Source organism: Bombus huntii, chromosome 11, assembly GCF_024542735.1.
Source record: "Bombus huntii isolate Logan2020A chromosome 11, iyBomHunt1.1, whole genome shotgun sequence".
Lineage (NCBI taxonomy): Eukaryota > Metazoa > Arthropoda > Insecta > Hymenoptera > Apidae > Bombus > Bombus huntii.
The window spans coordinates 8,279,826-8,305,436 of record NC_066248.1 but is presented as its reverse complement, the minus strand read 5'-3'; the positions used below and the strand labels follow the sequence as shown (position 1 = coordinate 8,305,436).

At 34.7% G+C, this 25,611-nt stretch overlaps 3 protein-coding genes across 15 annotated transcripts in view; 1 reads left to right on the top strand and 2 right to left on the bottom strand.

The window, feature by feature from the left end:
• The window catches only part of LOC126871331 (phosphoinositide 3-kinase adapter protein 1), a 75,620-nt gene extending 52,049 nt beyond the window's left edge, over nucleotides 1-23,571 (bottom strand). Inside the window, exon 1 of the mRNA XM_050630007.1 lies at nucleotides 23,427-23,571. The gene's annotated coding sequence lies outside the window, so the exon portion shown is untranslated. The remainder of the gene's footprint in view (nucleotides 1-23,426) is intronic.
• On the top strand, nucleotides 739-25,321 carry LOC126871389 (J domain-containing protein). Of its 2 annotated transcripts, XM_050630148.1 has the most exons (6): nucleotides 742-973; nucleotides 2,014-2,639; nucleotides 6,005-6,106; nucleotides 6,585-6,701; nucleotides 7,685-7,911; nucleotides 21,088-25,321. In XM_050630148.1, the coding sequence occupies exons 2-5, from the start codon at nucleotides 2,556-2,558 to the stop codon at nucleotides 7,907-7,909; spliced, it is 528 nt and encodes a 175-aa protein (XP_050486105.1). In that variant the 5' UTR covers nucleotides 742-973; nucleotides 2,014-2,555; the 3' UTR covers nucleotides 7,910-7,911; nucleotides 21,088-25,321. The 2 variants fall into 2 exon arrangements, with proteins under 2 accessions (XP_050486106.1, XP_050486105.1); XM_050630149.1 differs by lacking the exon at nucleotides 21,088-25,321 and having other exon boundaries at nucleotides 739-973; nucleotides 7,730-12,735.
• Nucleotides 23,104-25,611, bottom strand: part of LOC126871347 (prolyl 4-hydroxylase subunit alpha-1) — a 378,752-nt gene continuing 376,244 nt past the window's right edge. For all 12 annotated transcript variants that reach the window (XM_050630037.1, XM_050630038.1, XM_050630036.1 and 9 more), the window contains one exon: nucleotides 23,104-25,533. In XM_050630037.1, coding sequence (XP_050485994.1) covers nucleotides 25,439-25,533 — 95 coding nt within the window. In that variant the 3' untranslated portion in view covers nucleotides 23,104-25,438. The remainder of the gene's footprint in view (nucleotides 25,534-25,611) is intronic.

Sequence of the window (25,611 nt, the reverse complement as noted above, 5' to 3'; positions counted from 1 at the left end):
CGAAACTTTTCAAATAGATAGGTGCTGGGTTGTATCTCCGAGGTATTACAAAAGAAAATAAACTTTTTGCCGTAGCTAATCCGAAGAATTTTTAACTTTTTCACATTCTTGCTTTTATATTACAAAAATGATCTTTTCAACTCTAATAGAATTTAAATTAAAAACAAGCGGATCATTTTCTTGTCTTTATTCCTTGAGAATTATTCAAAGACAGAATCCCTCTTACTTGAGAATCTTTCTACAGTTTCCTTTTTTATCCAAGAATAAGAAGAATAAGAGAATTTTATCTCTGTTAAAATTTCCTTATTCTTCTTAGTAAAATGTATACTTCTTCATTTGTATTTGTTAACACTTCCTTCACAATTTATCGATACATTGCTGCTGATAGTTACTAAAGATCCCTTTTCTCAAAATTTCGTTATTTTCAACTTTCCACATATTGTAATCGTGTATAAATTAATAAAAAAAAAAAAGTTTGCTATCGCTCACTGAACATACTAAACGTCATTACCAAAAATACATTTTCCATCATTAAAGAACATATCTTTCGTTCTCTGTTTCTTTTTTTTTCCACGTTGTAACGATCAATAGAGTCAGCGTTGATCGATCAGCTGTTGGCACGTGACCGAGATCGGGATCTGGATCACTCGGTCGGTAACGTTGCGAGGTGAGGTTCGAGGTTACGTAGCCGCAAGTGAAAGCCACAAGTCTCTGGAATCTCTGACAATCAAGGCGCAGTATGTGTGTACGTCGATTATAATCGTGAACGTTTCACGTGATCGTCTTACAAATTCATATATATATATACGACGAGCCTAATATAAAATACAAAACACAAAGAGAAAGAAAGAGACAATACATTAAATCATTATTATGTGTTATATTAAACCATTTTTATGCGTGTAAAAATCTTGAAAAAAGCAAAAGAAGAGTGCTCAAGGTTTTGGAACATCGATAAAATAGCTTATAAGAGGTAGATCACGACTAACAGTGACAACTAACATCTATTCTACTAACAAAGTATCTATTAATGATTTTGATAGATTTGTCTGTATTAGTGTATGTAATCAAATTCTCGATTTTGTACAGTGGAATGTGACGTAACGTGCCACGACTACGATGAAAACGTAACACAGATTATCGAATTTGGCCCGAGAATATTAATTGATCGCCATAAAGCGTTCGTGTTAACGATTTAAAAAGAATTACTAGTATTGCATAGAAACGGGTTAATTAATTAACTTTGATAGTGGATTAACAAGTATTTAGGAAACGCTAAGATTTCCTGTTACTTCAGAGTAGTTCGTTTAATTGCAATTGTGTGTTTGAATCTGGAGTTAAAACAATTTTCAAGAAAAATATTACTTAAAGGTTTGGTTACTAATCACGTTATCGGTTTACGACTTTTAATTCAAGTTGCATGTATAATGAATAATATACATTTACGTTGGTCGAAATACTTAGACGATCGTATTTTGTGACTTTGATTTTTATATCCGCTCATTGTGCTTTTTAAGACGATTGCCTTAAAGTCAATCTTTATGAAATACTTGGACTTTTTTCTTTCTGCACATTTAGTGGATATAGCACTATCTATAGTCTCTGAAGTATTTTAAATGTCAAGTTTTTTAAATTAAAGTTATTTAATAAAAATTAAACAATTATGTAAAAAAGTCTACAATATACACTTTATCATTTGCCAATTCACTACAATATTATTATATCATTAAAATAAATTATTGTGGGAAAGAATAGGTTCTCACTTCTTCTAGCTGTTCACTTGTCAATTTGCTAATATTATTACATAATTTATAAATTATTATACTATGTATATGATATGCATATGATATGTAATGTATAAGATGATATGTAACGTACAAGAGGATCTGGTCCTTTTATCCGAAACCCAATCTGTCCAGGTGGTTAATTGTCAATTCGCTAATATTATAACATAATAAATAAATTATTGTATAAGAGGATCCAATCCTTTTATCCGAAAACCAATTTGTCCAGGTGGTAGCCTCAGCCGGTAAACGAGAAATCTCGAGACGAAAATCATCCTCGGTTCCCCCTACAGGGAAGACTTAACCAGAGTGCGCAGGAGCTCCTTCCGGAGAGGGGGCGGCCCACGATCGACGGGAGGCTTTGTGAGCCACTGCTGAATTGCGCACACGCGCGGAATTTCCCGGGAATCGGGTTTTTCCGGGTCTCTAACACGGTTCTCCCTCGTTCGGCTCACTCGAGCGTCCGACGCGCGACACGGCAACAGGTGACGACCGGAGGCCGATTACCAGAATCTACCAAACCAGCGACAGCATCTACGGGCTAAGTGTCATCACGCTTTCTCAAGCGTCCACACGCGTCGCGTTCGAATCAAATACGCGCGTAAAAGAAAAAACGACTCCCTTCAGAAAATTCTCGATCTTTCGATTCGTTGTCACGAAATTTTTAACTGGACAATTTTGACCGGATATTGTTGCTGTTGGACTTCGAAGAATCTTCGAAAGGAAGATTGGGGATCGTGAAAAAGGAAACGGAAGTACCAGTGAGGGAAAATGAGCGTCGAAGACGCCATCAATTATAAGCCCAGCGAGGAGGAGGATTACTATGCTCTGCTCTCGTGCGACGAGTCCTCGACGGTAAGACAAATTTTCTGAATTACTTTCGCAAGAGGTTGATTTCCAGAGATTTCGGTGGTTTTCTTCGTTTCCTTTGATTATTACTAGTGACAGGGTTGTTTGCGGAATTGAGATTGAAATTCTTTGCGAAGGAGTGGATTGCTATGTTTCTCTTTCGTGTGACGAGTCTGCAACGCGACGGTAGGTTCTTCGCGAAGACTTTGACACTTGGTAGATGTTTTTATTATTCTCAGTAATAGGGATATCTGTGGTCGCTTTTTGAGAAAGGGTTGAGGCTGAAGTTTCTTAAGAAATGTATCGCTGTTTTCTTTCGTGCGACTGCAAACCAACTTTCTTGAATTTCTTCATGAAGAATTAAGTTACAAGAGTTTTTTTTATATTTAATGGTTTTTCTGATTTGTTTCGTTCAGTTTTTCCAGCTAATAGACTCTTTGTAACGATTTTCTTTGAAAAATGGTTGAGATTTCAGATTTTCACGTGTTCTTCGTTTCTATCTTTGAAGACTGGTTTTTGAATTGTTGTTGAATTATGTCATTCGGTATCTAGTTAATAGTAATATGAAAAATATGATACAGTAATTTATTAATCAAACGAGGTTCTTCATTCTATAGAACATTTTAATTCCTAGCGTATCTATATTTTGTTATACGTGAATTTTCCGCTTTAAGAAGAATTCCATTTAACCAATCTCTTTCACTCTTAAAGTTTTCGACAAAATATCCAAAACAATGTCTTGTCCGCATACTAGCTGCTTCGTAACCTAAGATCCAATCTGCGTAAACTATGAATGTTTCATCATCCGCGTTATTTGTCAGATCCAATTAGATAGCACCTTGAAAAGTAGAATTTAAAAACGACTCGACTCGTACGGATCCGATTTTCCGACAATTAAACAATTTCCAATGTGAGTTATCTCTGGGCATATCGTGGCTTAAAGTTTCAGATTATTGCACATTTATCTAATGGGATACATACGTATTTAATATACTTTCAGAAGTTATGCGGAATTAATTAGTTTCGCTGTCGGGAGTTCGTCACTGCAGGATAATTGCATCAGCATCGGGAACAACTTTAATTAGCGCTTTGGTTCAACTTCTCGATTAGTATCGATTGTCTGTCGATTGCCACTTCGTTTGACAAAAATATATCACACCGCCGCTCAATGGAAGTTGACAATACGATTACGATCCAATCCGTTTCGCGATTGATATCTTTGACTATGTGAAGTTCACGATAAGTTAAGATGAAAACGAAAATGTCTGATGTTTTCAACGATATAAGGATTTTTAATGGACGAGAAATTGAGAGCGTCGATAGTAGATTCATAAGCAAATAGTTGTAGCTATAAAATAATTATTGCGTTTTCAAATATCTGGTTGACAGTGTACGAACTGTTTTTTCAGATGGAACTTTAGTAGTATGTAGTTTCTTTACAGCATCATGTATTTAATCAAAATAATTTATTTATTAGGTTTATAAGAATTATCGATTGTAGAATTAATAAATTCTTGGAATTAAATTGTTGTAGATTTTTTGAAACTAATTTGTGTATCAAAAAATTGTTTAGATGGAGTAGAGAATATGTTTGACCTCCCCAAAATGATAATTCTATGTTATCAACATGCATCATGATATTTTGCTTTATATAAACAAATTTAGCCGATATCCTATCTAAGTAATATTCTTATTATAAATTATTTTTCTATTGTTCTATTATCATTGGTCTATAGTAAATTTCCTCTTTTCTAAAAATTCAATAGATGATAATAGTTGCTAAAATTATGTTTTATATAACACACATAATATGTGCATAAAGGTCTCCTGTAGTAACTGCTGAAATATTTACACGGGCCAGTGTATTCACAACGTTTACATTGCAACACTGCGATAAACCATGGTCTTTAAAAGTTAAAATCCTGAAAGGGAGGAAGAAGTAACTCAACCCCATGCAACAACCCCTAGGAAGATGATCTTTTCGCGTCGTTGGAATATCGACTAAACGTGAAAGCTTGTTCGATTATAATTCCCAGAGAAGTTGTCCAAGTAAACAAGCCATTTCCACGGCGCAAAGAGTCGATCAGCGTTCTATCGGTGAATATCATGTGAAAGTCATCGTAGACCCTTTTTAAGGAATTATGTCAGCGTTCTACGCTTGTTTTCTCTCTGTTCGCGCGTTTCTCGCGATCTACTAAAAATAAACGACGTTGCTTTAAATAAAACCCGAGGGTTAATAATGAGTGATCGTGTTCGTCTGTTTGCCAACGGTCCGGCGGGTCCATTAAGGAACTCTACGCCCATTAAGCGAATTCGTTAAATTGCCTGGCAAATATCAGTCGTCTTCATTTGCCAGGAAATCGACGAACGGAGGGTAAACAGCCCTTCCGTGTCTCTTTCGATTACTATCATGATGTAAAACACCTGGGAAGGTGCCTGGAAATATTCATTGGCGTAACTTGGAAGAATGCACAATTTTATAGACTTGATGTTCTTCTTCCTTTTTTTAAGGCTTCTTAATTGAAGAGTATAAGGAAAAAATTGGATACGTAGATGGCGGATTTTCAAGTAAATTTATATTATTATATAAATAGATATTTGTTTTATCTGTTGGTGAATTTTGAAGAACGTTCAATTTGTTAGATACAGTGCGCATCTCTCCGAGAGGAGAATATTTTTTCTGTTCTTTTTTAGATCCTCTTTAATTATAAGGAACAAATTTGTTAAGTAGACTGCTGATTTTTCTATTGAATTTCTACTTTAAGTATTTTATATATTTTTATATATTGTATACATCTTGGGCATATTTTTAAATTTAAAAATATACAATCCGGCGATAAGTCGTGTTTTCCATTCTTTAGAATTCAACGCACTTTAAAATAATTCTATTTATTGATTAATATTCTGTAAATTGTCTGTCTGGCTGGTTTTGAGATTAAATATGCACGTATTTTTACCATCCTTCTGAGTGTTTCAGTTATGACTTTGATATTTTTTATAAGACTTCTTTGTTCGAACAGGTTTTTAATTACGTTATACTGAAATACTCCAAGTAATATTAAAACTAGAAAATTCACAAGGTTATAATAACTGAAAGAAAAGTCATTAAAAAATCATTTGGGGGATTCTAAAGAATTACTAGAAAATAAAATTACCTAGATTATCAGTGAAAATCGCAAAGTTAATAATTCACGTGATCAAGAGCGTGAAGTTTAAATAAAGGATGTGTAATGAACCATCTCCCTTACTGCTTCCTTCAAAGCCATCCCACACATCCTGTACGTCTTTTTTAAGGTTAATTAACCATGTGGTAACTTTCAACTTATTCGAATTTTTTTTACCTAAAAGATTCTTAAAAATCTATATTCCAGGTGGAACAAATCACGGCAGAGTATAAGGTGCTGGCTCTTCAATATCATCCGGACAAGAACGAAGGTGATAAGGAAGCTGAACGGAAATTTCAGCAATTGCAGGTTTGTTTCCGCGGTCTATTCTCGTTTCTTTACTCGCATATGGTCGCAACGTGACTCATGAGGAAGTTGTTGCACGATTGCTCCATTTATGTTAATCTGCCTCGTCTTGACGATACGATCTAACCGATGTATAATCGTGTGATTGTATAGTCCGTGAAATTTAAATAGCACGGTTGTAAGAGATTGATCGACAACTAAAATTCAAACTCTGTAAGCAAAGTTTTCTTCGTTTAGCATCTTTTACTTCGTTTTCACGAAGTGAAACCCATTTAATTGTACCCATAAAAATATGAATTTTGCATAAACATCCGTAGTCTAACAATCATTTAAATTTAAAAATATGAATTTTGTATAAAAATACGTAGCCTAATAATAATAATTTATGTTTTAATTTACAACCATGCTATATCTGTTCCATCTAACCGACTACACTTCCGTTTGATTGCGACCAAGGTAACGCGATTTCTTTTTGTCGCAGCACGCGAAAGAGGTTCTCTGTGACCCTGAGCAAAGGAGCAACTATGACAAATGGAGGCGTAGCGGGATCGCCATCAGCTACAAGCAATGGCTTGGAATGAAGGATCACGTGCATCAGGTGAGGAGAATTCGATGGGAGTTCCTCGGCGAAATTTTTATTGCTCGATGGCGAACAATGCTTGCAAAATCGTGCGAGAAATTTCGTATCTCGTGGAAAGAAAAGAAACTTGCGACAATGTTCTTTCGACATTGCAACTTCCACAGATAGAAAACTGGTATTGGAACTGACTATTGTAGGCTAGGGAAAATCATATTAGGTTAGCAGAAATCTCCGAATTTGAAATTTAAGTCGGAGTTTGCAAGCGGAGAAGTAAACGAGTAGATTCGTTTTTTCGTAGAGTTTGGGTTTCTTACATTTGCTTTGAAAAATGTATCTACGTATATTTATTTCTTCGAATTTGAAGAGTTTTGTATAAAGGAGAATTTTGTCGAATTTACTTTCGTGTGTCGAAGAAGAGTATTTGAAAAATGAACTTTTATTAAATTTATTTGATACGTAATATAATCCTTGATATTTTAAATTTGACTTTTAGTCACGTTTTTCAATTATATGGAAACAGTTTGCCAGTGATTCAGAACTTTAGTAGCAGAAAGTTTTTATTAGAAATTTCTCGCACGACGTTATTACTTTTCCAACTAATACACCTGACTTCATTTTCTGATTTTCCGTTCTATCGATCCTTCAAGCTCAACTAACTCAAAACTAACTATAACGCACAATTATCCATAACCCATACAACACACAAAATAATCCAACTACGACAACAATGGGTCATTTGCGATGGAAATCACATACTATAACCAAACAAAATTTTTCCAATTAGATTCTAAACTTACTTTCACTATGTAAGCTTTCCAAATCGTTGTTCGATGCTCTCTATAAAATATCAAACTTAATCCAAACTGTGACCCATTCACAAGTGACCTATTCTGCTCGCTCATTTCTAATCTTCTTAACAAAATAAAAAAGAAATATACATATATATAAAACAAAAGAAAAAAGCAAAAAGAATAAAGAAAGAGCACTCGAATGCGCTATAGTCGATGCACTGGAGCATACCGAAGACGAAGGATCGCATGCTGCAGGACGCGGCCGCCGAATCTGCTGGTTCCCCTGGTCACACTAGCAAGGCGCAACCGGCGAACGCTCACAGAAGAGCTTCGGAGGGTGGCGCGAACATCTACTACGGTGCACGTCGTGACCTTGGCTGGGACTCGGAGGCGTCTAACGAGGTGGTGAACAAGTTCCGCAACTACGAGATCTAAAGGTGCGACGTCGTTCTCCAATTTCTGGTCGTCGTCTGGACCAACGATCGCTCGCTCTGTGTATCTACCTTTTTTCTTTTTTTTTTTTGCGAAGTATATCGAACGGAACAAACGGATGAAGCATCATAAGCAAACGTAATGAATTACGGATACACCGTCTCGTCGTGAATTTACCGCTCCTTGTTGTCCAACCGAGAAAACCTCAAGGAAGAATGTTGTTGAGTTTGAATTGAGATTTTGAGCGAAGATCATGTTTCTGTTATCGTTAACTTTGCAAAACGTTTGGTCCTTTTTTTTCTTTTTGTCATTGTTATTATTCCACTAGTATCGTTATTAAGAAAGAAGAATACTAATTTTATCATTGGGTGAGTTTTGTTGATTTTGAAGTGGATAAAGACTGTATTTATTGCAAGTGTTCGGAGGAAGATATTTGAAGATTCTAGTTCTTCTTTTAATATGTTAAATATGTACGATGCAGATTATCCACGGTCGAGAGCAGTTTCTGTTCAAGTCGGTAACGCTTTCTGCGAATATAAAATAAATAACGGCACGAGCTATCGACGGCAGACGCAGATTGAATGGAATATTATGCGAGAGTGGCAGGGAACGTGCCAAGATGGAGAACATACTCGATATGAAAACTGTGCGATCATCCAAGTGGATACTTTGTAATTTGATCGATCATACAGTATATGAATTTGCAAAGGCCGAAGGAAATACGCTGCAAATCTTCTCTTGCAATTCTTATGACTATCGAAATTTAAAAAATTTCGATAATTAATTTCTATTGTCTACGTTTGAACAATTTCACAATATTTAATTGGAATTCTTAATATTCACAACGGTGAAATGCGACTAACCGAGCAGGAATAAATTGAACAGCAAAAATGGGCCACAGATTATACGATATAACATATCGATCCTGCTTTAGAGATCTTTTTATGAGAGAAAGAAGAGGGAAACCAGAGGGAAACTCGTTTAAAGTTCCAGACGAGAAAAGAGGATGCTCTCGAGGTTTCTCGAAAGAAGTGTCACATTTTTCTTATTTCCATTTCTTCCTTAAAGTTTTGTTTAAGTGTCACGAAACAGAGCGACAAGGAAGAGAAGAATATTGAAGAAAGCAAAAAGAAGAAATCAGGGCGAGAAAAATCGAAGGATCGGCTAGACGGTGCTTTAATGTCGTATCAAGAGAGAAGCTAAAATCCACGATTCCACGAAGGGATTCAAACGTAAGAAAATAACTAGTTGTTTCTACTATAACGTTACTCGCGATAGAATTTGCTTAAGTGGTCCAGTTCGAGCTGAATGAATTTCAGTTTCTAAACAATCCTGAGGAATAATGTATATAACATTCATATGTTTTTGAATTTTTTTACTTATTGAATTGGGAATAATAAGAGAATAATGTTGTCTTATTTTGGTGAAATTAATTGATGATAGATTGTCCTGATTTTTATTAACAATTTTTAACACTCACCTATCTCATTTATTTAAAATGAATTAGAATTAAAATACACAGTTGCTTTTTAAATCAGAATCTCATATATTCTGTGAAAAAATATCATCCTGATAAAAAGTATTATACTTCGTTTTAAGGTATTTATTCACAAGTTTTAAGGAAAATCAGCGACGAGAGGTACAAAAATTCGAAGAAATTAGTCGAGAAACGTTCCTAATCTCAAGTTGCGAAGATAATTCAATTCAATTGACATTCCTTCGAATCACCCTTTGTAAAGTATGTACGATTTCCAAAGCAGTGATTTGTACCACTTAAATAGTATTTCCATCGCCGAGTAGCTAGAAGAAAAAAAGTAACTCGTTGTTTCTACATTGAGTATTCTTCAATGGAACGCTTGAACAGTTTAGACGTCGAATCACAAAAGCTTCGTACGCGCGAATATCGAAATATATTCTCGATCTTTTCCAAGCGAAACATTAGTAACTTTTGTGTCGTCGAAGATAAGATCGTCGAATAAACTGATTAAGCATAGTTATTCCATTGTTGAGCAAATCGATGACGGCGCACTTGTACCTGTGTCAAACGCAAAGTATATATCGTTTTTTCTCGACCACACTTGAATGTTCGAAACCTTCACGACCCCATAGATCCACGTCATACTTTTCTGTACTTAAATCAGTCCTTTCGCTGAAAGAAAATATATCGAATAGACACTAATTTATTATTATGTGAACTTTTAATATATAGATGTTCGTTAATAAAATTGCGAACGAGTCTTATTCATCTCGATAATATTCATTTTTGTCGGTCCCCCACCCTTCTTTTTTTACGTAAAATATTTTCCAATTAAATTTTAAAATATCACCGGGACGATACCGAAAAGAATTCATCGTCAAATATTGTCCTTTGCTTTCGATTAATCCACTTCGACGCAGACTGAAAACGGGAACAACGTACCAAAGCACGGAGGATCAACTTTGCGACGAACAATCTAAATTTTCGAGAGGAAACTCGATGGAATTAAAACGCTAGAGCTTCGATTTATCAATTTTCCCTCAGGCAATTTCTAAAAATGTCAGTAGTTTTAAAAAGTTACACTTTATATCCACGTTATTTTACGTTCATTCATCAGCGAAAGGATTTAACAGCACTTTTGATTTATTATCAACAGACTGCGGATGTTTATACATTTATGAGAAATTTAAACGTGAAAAAATGTATAAGAAGGAACATAATACGGAGAAATATAGTTCTTGACAAGAGATTTTACACTTTACGCTTCATAATCTTCACGAAGTTCCTTTAATTTGTTACAGCAGTTATATTCAAGACCATACAATTACTACATTAGTTAACAAAAACAATACACTTTTTACTCGTATACTCAACATTCCCGAATCGCATTTTTTATTGAAAATTATTTATTATTTTGAAGAAACTTTTAGCAAGTCCGTGTATATTTTTTATTATATTCACATCGGCTGACAAAATATCCAAAATTTATTATAATATTTAGGTGAAACAAGTCACTAATTAAGATCCATTTCTTCGCTTATATTCTCAAAAATTTGTATAAAAATCCACAGTCTAGTTATCATTCTCTCATCATCGATAGAATCCCATCTCACTACAGCGAGTTACATCATTCGTTCGACATCACCCTGTCTCAAGAGCAACCGGTCTCGTGACAATTTCTCGATTCATAGATTAAGTTTGGTTCTTCGTTTCAATCACCACGAATACGAATATATCGATAGCTAGTCGACGAGGAATTTTTCTAATGCACTCGAACGTCGTCGTTGCGTTCCGCGTAATTAAGGCACGTAGACGTAGAAGCTAATGATTGGTGGCCGAAAATAGCAGCAGTCGACTCGTACGTATCGATGTGACCTTTCGATATTAGTATGTAAGGCTCCGAGGTACGGCTTAAAACGATCCTGTCTCCTCGAATTTATTTTCACCCGTGTCCAGATATTGTTTCTTTTCTTCTTTTTTATTTTATCCTTAGCTCACTCGAACTTTCCATAGAATCGTTCGATCGGTCGTTTCGTCTGTGTGGATTTTCAAAACCGGACCGAGGATTCGGGAACGTAGATCGGTCGGAAAGCGAGGGGGAGGGGATAAACGTGGAATCAAAAGTAGAGACATGGCAATGCTGCGAAATTTTTGCGATGAAAAACCGGAAACGTAACGAGTGTACCGTTGTCGAGAGTATTTGAGTCGAATGACGCCACGCGCTATCGATCACGGACGAGGAAAAAATAAAACGAAGAAAAAGTGGTAAGGTAGGAGTCGCTGATCTATCTTATAAAACAAGAAAACAAGGATTGCCCGAAAGAATGGGAAGGTTAAAAGAAAAATCGATAGTGCGTGTACGTGTTGAAGTTTAAAGATCAGAATCGGCTTCGTTCTCGAGTTTCTATGACGTAAAACACGTGTAATTATTCGTAAGGTAAAAGTAACGTGGAATCGTAAAAGGGAACCAAATATTAAATATAACATGAAAATAGAGAAAAAGAAAGGAAGTAAAAAAAAAATATATATATATATATATGGTCGTCCAAAGTCGAGAACGAGAGATCGATCTTCGAGATCTCATCACACTACCCGTGTATCTGTCTTCAAAGAATGAGAGAAAAAGAAAAAAAATAGGAACGATAAAGCAAGTTTCGAAAATATTCTGTACGTGTGTTGTTCCCACATCTATATTTTTCTAGACGCGTCTCCGCGATTCCGCCTCGTGGAACACTGTACCTTCTATCGATTTATTATTTCCACGCGATCGACTTATCGATGGTATCGTGCATCCGGCCGAGAGCTGGGAGAAACCTGTCGTTCGATGAAAAGAAAAAAAAAGAAGATACCGTGGAATTTTTTTCGTGCTAAACGTTGCTACAGTTTTTGCGGAGTATTCGATAAAAAATTGCTTGCCTTTTTAGGGTTCCTTTTCTTTTGTCTTAAATAGAAAGCTTAATGGAATATTTTGTAATTCACTCTAATCTTTAGTCCTTCTTTTTTCCTTTGGGAGTTTCACGAAGGTATATTTACGATCTTTTAAAATTGTAATACGATTAAATTTTATACGTTTCTAGGAAAATATTATAATTATGTATGCCTCACTTTGAAAATATGATTAATATAAGATATTAATAAAATGTAATTAAAGATGAAGGTATAAAACGATGGTTTCTTCTCTCCTCGTAAACGCGTGAATCTCTGTTATGTACGTATAAATATACAAATAAATATACATACACATATATATAACGTATAAGATATATAAATATATTATAATCGTCACGCGCTGGACGACGCGACGATATGTATCTATGCGATTAAAGGTTCAATAAATGTGTTTAATTAAGAACAGTTTGTTTCGTACATTCGTTAACCCACAATATGAACTCTCCTCCTTTTTGTAAATTCCGCTATTCCAAAAAAATATATCATTTATGAGATATTTTATTAAATACTCAAAGTGACGTTTCGTATTTCGTTAAAAGATTAAAAAATTAGAAAATTTTTATTTTAATATCCTAATATCATCAAACTTCATAAGTATTTTCACATTAAAATTATACTATTTCTTAATAATTGAAAAATATTCTCCCAAATTATTTCAAATAAAAAATCCATATTCCTAACTGAAACAAAGTTGCAAAATTAATCCTGAATTAATCTATTGTTTATTTGTTCGTTCGGAACGTCAATACGAATTTTTAATTCCTTCTCATCGATACACGAGGAATAATATTCTTTTGTTAAAAAACATTCACATTCAATTTCGGATGTTTCTCTTTAATTTTTACTATTCATAATTAGAAACACCATTTGTTCCAATTCAGTGTCTTTTCACTTGCCACTAGTTCCTGACAAATAATTCTCTTTCAATCACTATTTAAAATATAGGAGCTTAATTCTGATTGTTAGAAACTCCTCGAACTTTCCACACAACCTAATATGCATTTGCAAACGAGTCACGAGTGATTTTTTTCTCCTCGAAATCCAAAGAAATCAGAGTGTAAATGTAATTTTCCAGCAAAGTAACAGGAGAACTAGAATTTAATTACGACAATCGGGAACTCTCTAAACTTTCCAAACAGCACAATAATTCCAAACGAGTGGAGAATGATTTCCCAAATGCTTCGAAATCCAAAGAAATCAGACGGTGAATGCAGCTTTCCAGAAAAGTAACAGGAAGATAGGAACTGAATTTCGACTGTCGGGAACTGTCCAAACTTTCCAAACAACGCAATAATTCCAGACGAGTCACGAGTGATGTCCCAAACTATTCTAAGTCCAAAGAGATCAGAGTGTGAATGCAATTTTCCAGTAAAGTAACAGGAGAATAAATTCGAATCGAATGGAAAAACCGATCGCGACCGTTTGGAAAAACTGGAATTGAGTTAGCTGTGTGTAACGCGGGGAACAATAGACTGCCGCAATCCTTTGTCAGCGATGGAAAACTTTCCCTATCTCTTAGGGCACATTCACAAACGTGTTCGTACAAAACATGCCACCCACACAGAGAGAAATAGAGAAAGAGAACGCGTGCGGAACCGTGGCCTAATTCACAGCCACGCGAAACTTAATGTCGTTTGTTCGTCGAACGAGCATTCATTCCACGTTATCCACTACGGACGATGGGATACAGAAGCACCTTTCATTCACTCGTGTCGCCTCTTTTCACCGGTGAACTCGGATGGAAACGGCCACGTAAACTCGCCTTTGTCGACAATTAACATTAGCTTCTTTGTCCAGCTCTGATAGAAAACTCGCCACATCGTTGTCACGTTTTAATCAGACGGCATTGAGAACACAGGGAGGAAGAAAAAGGAACGGCGCGTCGAAGAATAAGAATATGTTTCTGCGGGGATGGACTATTTTCTAAGTTAGACAGCGAGTGATATTCAATGATATTAGAGACTTTCATATGGACTACTGCATTCTTCGTACACATTGATTTGTTATTTATTATGTTTATTTCTAGGGGATGGTAACTCTTCGTTTTTAATAATTTCTGGTAATTTGTTAATTTGGAAAGGATAAAGCTGTTCAGCAGCAGGTCTGAATCTAGTTGGAAGTGAATTAGAAAAGAAGGAAAAAGTACAGTGCATCGAAAGACGAGTAGTTTCTGTAAGAGTGAATTATTCTCTAAGTTTGATAGGGAGTAATATTTAATTCTGGACTATTATATACGCTGAAGTATTACTATTATTACTATATTTTTCGTTCGTTACAATTATTTCTAAGAAATGGTAGCTCTTTGTTGTTTATCGTTTCCTATATTTTGTCGACACTGAAACACTAGTGTTACGCACAGATATCCTGCAAGTTTACGAAATTCTGACTTTCCTAGCATCAATGATCTCATGAAATCATAAAGCACTTATCCAGTTAGCAGCTGCTTGCCACGCGCCATGACTCAGGAGTTTTTCATCCCTTTACATTCTGTATCAGCATACACAGTTCATAAGGGTTGATTGCGTGCTATGGTCATTGGGAAAAACCTACGGAACTCCTGTGCGGACCCTCGCTGGTCGCTTTGTACCCTCGAGGGCCCGTAACGTGGGGTTGATCATTTGCAAAAGTTTACCGATCATATTGAACTAATCATCACTCATGCAAACCCAAATGTGTAAAAAACCAGTCCGCGTGTTTCTCCTCGTGAACAACTCTCGTATGAGCAACTATAATAGCCTCATCTCGAGTAGTTTAGAGTTAATGTGCGTCAATCGCTTTTTCAATAATTCACGCCACCCACACTCAGTTTTGTAATACAGTCCGTTCTCTAATAAACACTATAATTCCTATACTAGCAAGTGATCCTTGCCATTACTTACTTTACGGGCTAATTACTTAGTAGCCCTTTACTTGCTGACAAATAATCTTTGTCTATCATTTTATTTTACTGGCAAAAATAAATACTTGTCAGCTTATTATTTCGGTGGCAAATGATCTTTCCTGCTACATCTCACGAGCCTAGTGTCTTGAACAGTTAGATCTATTCAATAATAGCACAGTTAATAACATTTTGATTGCGGTATAAGGTTTCCTAGAATAGTTTAACTATTGTTAGTGTTGGAGATTGTATGTTAGCGTAGCATTACAGGTTTGAAGACGCGTAGGTGTAATGTGTGAAAAGAAGTCTAAATGAAATGGAAACGGATTGGAGCCAATGGGGTGTGTGTGATGTTGATTGCTTAATCAATTTTCTCTTATTATACTTCCCATGATTTGATAATTATAATATAATTATCTATCTATAATATAATATTTATAATATGATCGTAAAATAATAACATGTCAAAAACATTAAGTTTTTGCGGATCTTTAGAAGGTTAATATGAATGGAGCATACGAGTTGTGAGCTATTAGGAATAGATTGATTATCGCGTGTAAGGAGATTCAGAATTTAATGAGTCGTTGCAAAGTTTGATTGGATTTGGCAGAGGTTGAATACACATGGGTAATGTGTAGATATTAAAGGGTAGGTAACGTCCGGCTCTGTTATATGAATTTAAAGACCGTAATTTTACAAAAGCGCAGTTACCACGAATATAAATTATTTATCGCATTTTTTATGTTTTACCAAAACTGATTAGTGCTTTGGAAATTTCGAACAGTTTTATGGAAACTTGAAAAATTGTGGCTGTTCAGATTAACGATATTTCGAGACATTCCAAGCTCTATGAATTCCAAGAATTCCATAAACTTTAAGAATTCTGAGAATCCCAAAGGGTACAAGAATCCAAAAGCCTTAAACACCTTGGAAACTCTAGGAACTAAAAGCATCCCATAAACTCTGAAGACTTCTGAAACTTTAATTTTCCTTTATTTCCCCAGAGACTTCTAAGAATTCATCGAATTTTCAATGCCTGTGCAATTTTTCAGATTATCAAAATTCCCAAAGCTCTATATAGAATTCTAGCTCTATAAATTCCTATTCTAAAGGTTCTTATAAATTCTAGAATTCCTCGATTTCCAACCTCAACGACCCTTCTCATCGCCATTCACCTTGTATCCAATCAATGCGCCGTTGAAAGCTCAGCAACACGATCTAATTATAAGCACGCGTTCCAAACGAAGTACATTTTTCTAGACGTCCGTTTTATTCGCATGTGGCGCGTCTTCGCGAACAAAAGGATCACAAACAGCAAGCACTCATCAGATAAACGATCGAAATTGCTGGGAATTCCTTGAAGCGCAAAACGAATGTCTCGCCCCAATTCCCAATCATCCACCGGTTGAATAGCATTCTCTATTGGGTAACAAAATTCTCCGTCGTAAGCTCTGCGGATGGTAGAACGTGTCGAATCAGATGAGGACACGGTTCGCGGAATAAAATAGCAATTAGCCATGAGTTTTCTTTTTCAAATTCCATTCCCATCCCCAGACTCGACCAGTTTTATTGACCAGATTTATTTACCAGATTGATACGACTTACTTCGTTACTTTCATTATTTTGGACAGAGCGGTAAATGCGATCGATTCTTGCCCGATCGTTTGTTGTGCCAGGGTAAGAAATAGCGTAAGTCATAAATTAAACAATCGAGTATTGGCGCCGTCTGGTATCTAAGGATTGCACATTGCATTCTATTTTAGAGTTCTGCAGAACAAACGACTTACGATTAATATTAGATTGCAGAGTTTTATGCATTCGTAGGAAATTTGAAGGTGGAAAGGTACAGGGTAGGATATATATAATATAGAAAAATGTATAAGATAGAGTAACATTTAGTAGGTAACATAATTTCTTACTTGGGTTCCATGTTTTTAATTGTACTCATAAGAATATGAATTTGTATAAATATTCGCAGTGTAATGATATTTCACTGAAGGAGCTCGGAAAGATGGTGCAATTGATAGAATTTTTTAGTTGAGAAAATTTGTGAGTAAAGTTAAATTGTAATGGTAGAATTGCCAAGGTGATCAGAATAACCAATTCATAATCTTAACAAAAATTTTATAGATCTATAACGAGATTGAGGGAAACTTGAAGGATGTTGGTTTTGGTTTGAACAGATGTGGAGAAGCTAGTTCACGTAAATATTCTATATTTAGAATTTCATTTTTCTGGATTTATTTATGATGATGTTCTCTTTAAACAAGTTTTATAGTTTGTATTTCCTTTGAGGTTGTTGAAGAGTGAACTTTAATCAATCTGCTGTAAATAGTTTTCAGTCTGTGATATTATTATAGTCTTGTGAAACTTCAGGACGTCTTGTTCAATTGGAAATCGTATTTCTATATAACTTAAGAGAACGTCAGATTTATGTGAAAGTCAATAAAGTGGATGAGACACTGGAGGTGAGTAATCTTGAAAGGGATAATTAATGTATAATATATAGCAAGACGATTAAATTCGACAGATTCCCGAGAGATCAAAAGTTTATATTTCTTAGAATTTATCCATTAAATTCCTTGACATTTTCATTTAGCCAGAATATCAAAGGAAGTTCTAAAAATTAATTTCATATCATTTCCTTCTTGCACCTAGATTCTACAATTTCTTTAAAATTTGGAAAAGTCGAAGTATTTATTACAAAATAATTGCCTCAATGAAAAAAATGAGAAGTATTTATAGCATCGTGATAAATAATCTTTTAAGCTATTTTCAGACGTTTTAATCACGATACCTTTTTGCATTTCTTTTTCCAGTAAACAGTAATACTTCGAATTACAGAATTCACACAATTGCATAATTTTCCAAATTACACGTTTCCTTAATTCACACAGTTTTTCCATGACATTTTATTCGCAAATACGATGAAATACTTCTCCAAATCAAATTGCTTCATGAAGTCGTATTTCTCAGTATCACGTTATCCAAGTATCAAACGCGAAACCGTATTAATGTATTTTCCATAAAGCTGTTTCCTCTTCCGCCGTTCTCTCGTTAAACGATAGCAGGAACAATGAACGGATCGTTCCTCCGTGTTCCTCCGCCCATTAACCCGAAATATTGAGCAGCGTTTTCGACGGCGTGCCACGATGCAATTGGAGAAGGTGGAGGCCCTTCAGGCAACCATTATCACGGATGCACTCGCCTCAGTTCGATCCCTTAATACGGGGTGAGCATTGGTCTGCGTTTGTCAGATAACGCGAGACTCCCAGCTTTTCGAACCTAGCTTTAAACTTTGACCTACCGGATCGAAACGAGATCAAGTTCAGCGTCAGCTTGCACCGATGAATCGATCACCGTGTTGCTTGACATGTACAGGTTTTGTTGATGATTAAAGGTCGATTAAAAGGATTTCAATTTGAAATGACTGAGCTTGGTAGAAAATATATTTTATCGTGCTTTCCCCTGTAGCTTTCTAATATATCGCGTAATATAAGTATAACATTTTAATTATAAAATTAATACATTTTTATCCAAGAAATGTGCGACTATTATTCTTTTGTCACGTTAAGTCTTTTATATGATTATCGTACATTTATGTATTGAAAAATACGGAAGAAAGACGGACCAATTGGGCCCTGGTATACAGAAATGTGAAACTACAGAAGCAATGTCTGAAATTATATTTAACGAACGTATTTAAGAGCGGAACATGTGAATGTGATTAGTGTGAATTGATTTGGCAGTTGAGAAACAGCTCGTGTACAATAATATTCATTGAAACAAAAGTGGTATTGAATGTCGAGACTTCGCCATAAGTTTCTAATAAAGAATATTATGAAGATATTTGATGTCTGATTCTATAGGGTAATATATGTATATGATAATAATATCTGTAAGGTTCGAAAGAATTTGCGGGAAAATTTAAATATAGAAACTTTAGAAACGCAGCTGGTGTTTACAGGTAGTATACTTGTTCTCCGTAATTATATTAGCGAAAATTATGCCGGAATCGCAAACGAATAATTAAAAATTTAATAAGTAACTCCCAGGTCGCATCTGACCCCATTTACAATGTATCTTCCATCCCATTTACTTCGACGAACTCTATGCATCACTAACTATATAACGGTGTTTAAATCTTCAGAGTGGAATTTCCATAAAACGATGTTGTTTCAAATGCTATTTTGAACAAGTTTGAGTACCGAGGCTCAAAGTGTTAGCGAGCCGAAGAACGATTGTTTACGGCATACAAATATTTATAGTTCGAAAGTTTAATATAACTTAACGTTTGGCAATTTCTTTATTAATTTTGTTTTTGGTTTTATTTTTTGAGAATTTAATCCTGCTGATTATTCATTATAAGAAAAGTCATTTTCAACCTAATCATACTTTTCTTACATTAAAAAATATCTAAATTCCAGTAAAATATAGAACAATTGTTATTACTATGTGTGATTTCTTCCTTTAACTGTATGTTAAAGATTTTCTTAGAATTTTGAATCTTTTGTATTTTCTATAATAAATCTATCCATCTATCTATCATTTACTATCAGTTAGCAACTGAAATTTAATCTAGGCAGAGTAAATAACTGTTTAAACCAAATTTGTCACAAAAGAACGAACCATTTAATTGAATCCAAATTCCTTGGGCAGTTTATAAGAATTATAAATAATAATTAACAATTATATTCTCTTTATATCAAAAGGTATCAAACATATTTAAAAGATAAAAAAGAGATTAATGTTCGAAATCCTAGTTACATACATGTTACGAAAGCTAGTTAGTTTCAGGAATCCAGCTTTGTTCTACGCCCACATTGGTCAATTATACTGAGAATTAACGCGTATATTTGATATCAAATAAGCTGAAAATGTTTCATAACATCGATCGCGTAACCTGTTACGCAATACACTTTTCATTTGATATTTAATATCGCACATTCATAAAAATAATTACTTTTTTTATCGAGATAAAACCTTTATCCATTTTCGTCGTTGCTGCCTTTCCAGGAACGGAGATGCCCATGATGGTAGGCATAAACTTCCAGCATAAAGTTTTCATAAAGAAACGTCTACTTTATAGAAGTTTTTATTCGATGCTCTTGATCGAGTCGACTCGAACGTGTGTTGCAATTTTAGCTCGCACAAGTCGAGAATGGGAGAAAAAAGGTAGGGTGGAAAAAGAATGCTCGAAGAAACGCGTTGGCGGATGTAAATAAAAGAGGCGCAGTAAGAAAGCGAATAGGTAAGTTTGAAACTCGGGAAATTTCTTACGGAGTGTAGGAAATGTAATCGTGTGGCACAATGGTTTGCAAGTTTCGTCCAACACTTGCAGTTATTGCAAGATGAAAAAACATTTTCTTAACTTTCTGTAACTGAATTTCCTCATGGTTATAAAAATAAAATTGCAGTTTGTTACGACCTGGTTGGGAAGAGTAAGAATTTGAGGAATATTTGAGAATAGGAAACACAAGGTGATTCAATTGCAACACATGATTTCTTTGACAAATAGTCCTCTTGACTAGTAGAATGCGATGCAAACAAGAAAATTTAGTTTGACTGTCTGGGTTAAGATTAATTTTTCTTCGTATAACCTAATCATTAAACATCTGCGATATTGGTAACATGTTGCACGTTATACGATAGGACATAAAAAGGATAACTCAGAGTTACGTAATTTCTACTTAAATTCGGCAACATTATAGGGATTTAATTCAAAAAAGAAATAAGTGAAACTATAATATGTAATTCTTTTAGTTCGCAATTACTGTCGGCTACCAACTTACATCTGATATAATAAAGTATGGATATCTTCTAATAAGAATTTCTTTTAATCTCTCCATTCAAACATCTTTTTTCATTTGGCCGCAGATTAATCAGAAAAAGAAACCCCAATCGAAGCCCCTGTGGCAACTTGAAAAGATGGATAAGGGGCGATACGGGGCAAAGGCTAGAGAAGCAAGAAGCATCGGGACAGGAAAGAGCGGTAGCTGGTCTGATAAAGCGAGGAACGGCGTGGAGATAAAGGGAGGACAGCGTAGGAGGGCAAGAAAATATAGATTGCTCGAGAACGACGAAGTTAGTGTCCATTGGAGGGAAAGAGACACATATACATCGGATCGATGCAGAGCACTATTCCGTGGGTGTCGAGTTTCGTCTCTCTCCAACCGATAGGATTCGGCCCAGTAGGAGAAAGAGGGACATTGGCTTACACCATCGTTCATAAGTATTCCCACACTTACAAACTAATTTAAATATACGTATATAATGTATAGTATAAAATGTTTCCCGAATGAACCTTTTCAGTCTAATTTTAGCCTTTGATCGTATCTCACACAACCATATTATACAGTTGTTTGATGTTAGTAAAAATAATGTTAACATTAATCGGAATAAAGAAAAAAAAAGACGTGATTGAAGGATAAAAGCTGGCCCTGCAAAGACATATGAGTTAAGTAACTTTAACGTTTACGATCAACGTTAGGCTCTTGAAATGATTTAAATATGTACGTGCTTTTAATCAAGTTCTAAAAGTTTATATAGATTTTATCAAGAGTCGACTATCTATTGTGGATAAACAAGGAACTTGAATGATGCAGGTATATTCCATGTTTCTGTCTAGAAGCATTTGGTCCTAGTTTTATAGTAAAATTGACGTAGAAACTTATCGATAGAGAATCGTTCTTTCGTTGTAACGTTGAAAATATAATAAAAATATTAAACAAGGTTGAATTGCGTTAGCTGTCGGAATACTTATACACGGTAGTGTGGTAGTGTACGTAACACGATTTCGGTGGGAAATTGCGATCTACATATGAATTAGAATACTATGGCGGATGGACTGAAAAGGATGACCTCGCGAGTCTACCAATAGATGACGGAGATCACCGATTAGGAACGCCATTTATCCCGTCATTTCCTTTAGAAAGTGGCGTCAATTTCGCGAACAATCGGCCGTGATCGTGCCACCGGATAGTGAATGTCAGAGTTCGCGTTGTGAATTTACCGATCAACTAAACACCGAACGACCTAAATGAGCAAGAGCACTCTCGCGCTCGATTCGGCAACGAGCGTTTCCGGTTGACGAGCGGCGCACTGGATAACTGGTCGAAATAACGAGGTCTTGTTCTTACTTACGTCGTGCTCGGAAAAGGGATAAAGGTTGATAAAGGGAAAAGATTGTTATATGAGATTAAAAGTCTTGGTGATAATATTATGGACTTGTTTTGTGAGTATGGATACAGATTTGTGATTTATTGAGATTTTCGCCAAATGAAAATGTATTGTTATATTCCGAGATTAGTGCATATGAAATGCTTTTTTTAAATGAAACTTTACCTACATGTAGTTTATTCAAAATTTCGTATTTTCGATCCAAGTAACTTCTATATTATTCAATACAGTCATTCAATAACTATTTAATTTCACTATCCCAGTTTTGTAAGAAATACCAGCTTTAGGTTCTAAAGATTCTAAGGATGGACTTGTTATATTTTACATTTTTTATAGTTTATATTATGGGCTTGTTATAGTTCATTCATTTATAGGTTCTTTTAATTGATAATTGATGGTAAGATATAATATAATGATTTGTATGTATATTGTAGATTTTAAGAAATTATATGTATTGTTTGATAAGAAAATAAGGTTTTTATATGATACTATACTTTAATATGAACCATTAATTAAAATAAAATATGTATTGTTAGTAAAAGATATATATATCCTACAGGGAAAATTTACATATATGTAAATATCCTGCACAATTTTTATGTAAGCAATGTAACTTAATTATGAAATGAAATTATGAAACGTAAAATCAGAAAATTATTTAGTTATTGAAATCTTATATATCGGGGATTTAGAGTAATCATTCAGTATCACGAATTCGGGGTTTGCGAATGTTTATTGCGTGACATAATTTTATAGCTTATCATTAGAATGAAGTAACGAACGTTATAAACGAACTTACAAACTGTATACGTTACTTAGGAATTACGTTACAGTGATTGCGTTACACTGTATATAATCGCTATATGAAATGAGCTGCATCAGCTCGTTCGATCTAACAATATATACTAAGTGCGATAACAATGAATCGTAACAACTTCGCTTGATCCAAACGTAAATCGATGGTGTTATTTCAATCCGAAAATCGACATCGAAACAATTCATTTAAAACGGATTATTTACATGGTATAATAACTCACGTGTTCATAATTTACGTCAATATTCCTTTCTTCCTAACCAATGATGAATGTGCCGTGGTTGCATCGAATTCCACTCCCTATCTTCTTATTTGGTAATTTCACAATGCACTAATCAATAATAAAGTAAAATAATAAAATAACTGATGCTAATATTATTACATACAATAATAATTTTACGCAATAACAATTTTACACTGCGACGAGGATCGTAGTTCGAATTACTTTGAGATATTTCAAACATTGAACCAATCGCGCATCAAGCTCCAGCGAATGTATTAATCTGGTTGGCTCATAGCTATTGCAGGTAATGAACGGACCAATCAGCATTCGTATTCTGTCAGCCATGTTATCTAGCTTGCTTCTACACGAAATATCCTTGTTATTACAGTTTGAACTTTCGCCGCGCTGTGTCTAAACTTTCGTGCTGCGTAAAATTAAGAAATCAGCGAAAATTTACATTTGCAAACATTAGTTCCATATACAATGTCTGTATATAACATTATTAGTGATTCTACGTGAAGAATGATTCTTTCTTTTCAAATATTCATTAAATTTCCATAAGACGAATGTTCAATAGTGATCATGGCGCATTTTTTGCATACAGATTTCGATTTCAAAATTTCTTTTGTGTTAGAGTTACAAAACGTTAAAATATATAAGTTTAAGTTAAGAAAAAAGTGCGCAAGATATTAATTGTCGACAGTTTTGTTCGTATAAATCGGGAATTTTGTGTTGTCTATATAATGTTATACGTGAAATAATTCCAATGGTTCGCCTGCGCACTTACGGGTGATTATTGTGTAAAAAATTGAAAATTAATGCTAAATCGAAGAACTTAATGTTAGATTTTACACGGACAAGGATTACGATCGCAGATGACAGGAGAGATGTAGAAGACGGTGGTTGTATGCAAGGTAAGATACGGTTCGATTACTTAATTTATAGACATGTCTATTATACTTTGATAATTTCGATAAATTACGTTTCGTTCGACGATGCCGTACACCAAAGGTCGCGGAATAACGTCTTAATTGTTAAGGTCGATATCACGGTATAAACATATCTCTCCAGATATGTTTCTCCGTCGATAAACTAATATTCTTTCTTCATTTGTCATTTTCTCTTTCTTCTTTTATTCTCATCATTTTCTTTTTTTACAAGTGATTCGTATACAAGACGAATGGATCTAAGAAATTGTCGACGTGTTTCTCGATTATATTACTACTATTTACAAGAAAGACCCAATTAAGAGGGTGAAACGTGTTGTAGAAGGAACGATGCGATTAAAGATTTCATTAGAATACTCTGATGAACACAGGAATACTCGATTCCACATTTTACATTCTTACACTTTAGTTATATTAATAAATGCGACGAGAATGTTTCGAAGTCTTGTGCTCTGTACACACAATATATATTCTTCTGTACATGATCACAAGAATCCTTATTTCTTCTTTTCTTTAAGGGAAAAACCTAATAACTGGCTCAAACGTGCAACTCGTTATTGCTTGTTATTCTAATGTACTCTATCGCCTAAATGCTGCATGTTTCTGTAAAAATTCTAGGGTCTAGAGATAAAATATTAATTCTAGATTGCAACGAACGAATTTTTTGCTTGGAAAAAAATGTTCTGGTTATTTTAATCTGTACAATGTTTTAATATTTCTAATAAGACTGATAAAAAAAAAAAAAAAAAAAACAGAGATATCTTCTTAGTTACTTTAAATGCAAAGTCATTTAACGCTGACAGTTTCCTTGTTGAGATTCTAATCGTTTGAAAGCATGTTTCGTCTTTTGTCCTTGAAAAAAAGAACGCCGTTCGTATTTAGCAGATTAATTTCGCGACAAATAAAACAATGTCTTTTGTTTTTGTTCAATATTAAACACGCTGTTTACGACACAGATGTTCTTCAAGTCCTTTGCATTTGAGCGGTCAATTGGAGATTTAGACACGTGTCTATTTTTCTTTTTGTTCATTTTCAATAGTGGTGATCCAGAGTTAGGTTGATGATTCAGTGCCTAACATCAGCTTCATCGGCTGTTTGGTTTTCAAGGGTGCACGGCCTCAGGAATTCTTGACCTCTTTCGTGAAGCCATTTGTTTGCCACTAAAAATATTATATTGGTAACATTATTTAATTTGTGGGATTTTAACACGTTCATGATTTTGTCATTCACTTAATTAA

Coding starts and splice junctions, on each gene's coding strand:
- LOC126871389 (XM_050630148.1), top strand. CDS start 2,556: ATGAGCGTCGAAGACGCCATCAATTATAAGCCCAGCGAGGAGGAGGAT. Junction 2,640..6,004: donor CGTGCGACGAGTCCTCGACG/GTAAGACAAATT, acceptor TCTATATTCCAG/GTGGAACAAATCACGGCAGA. Junction 6,107..6,584: donor GGAAATTTCAGCAATTGCAG/GTTTGTTTCCGC, acceptor TTTTTGTCGCAG/CACGCGAAAGAGGTTCTCTG.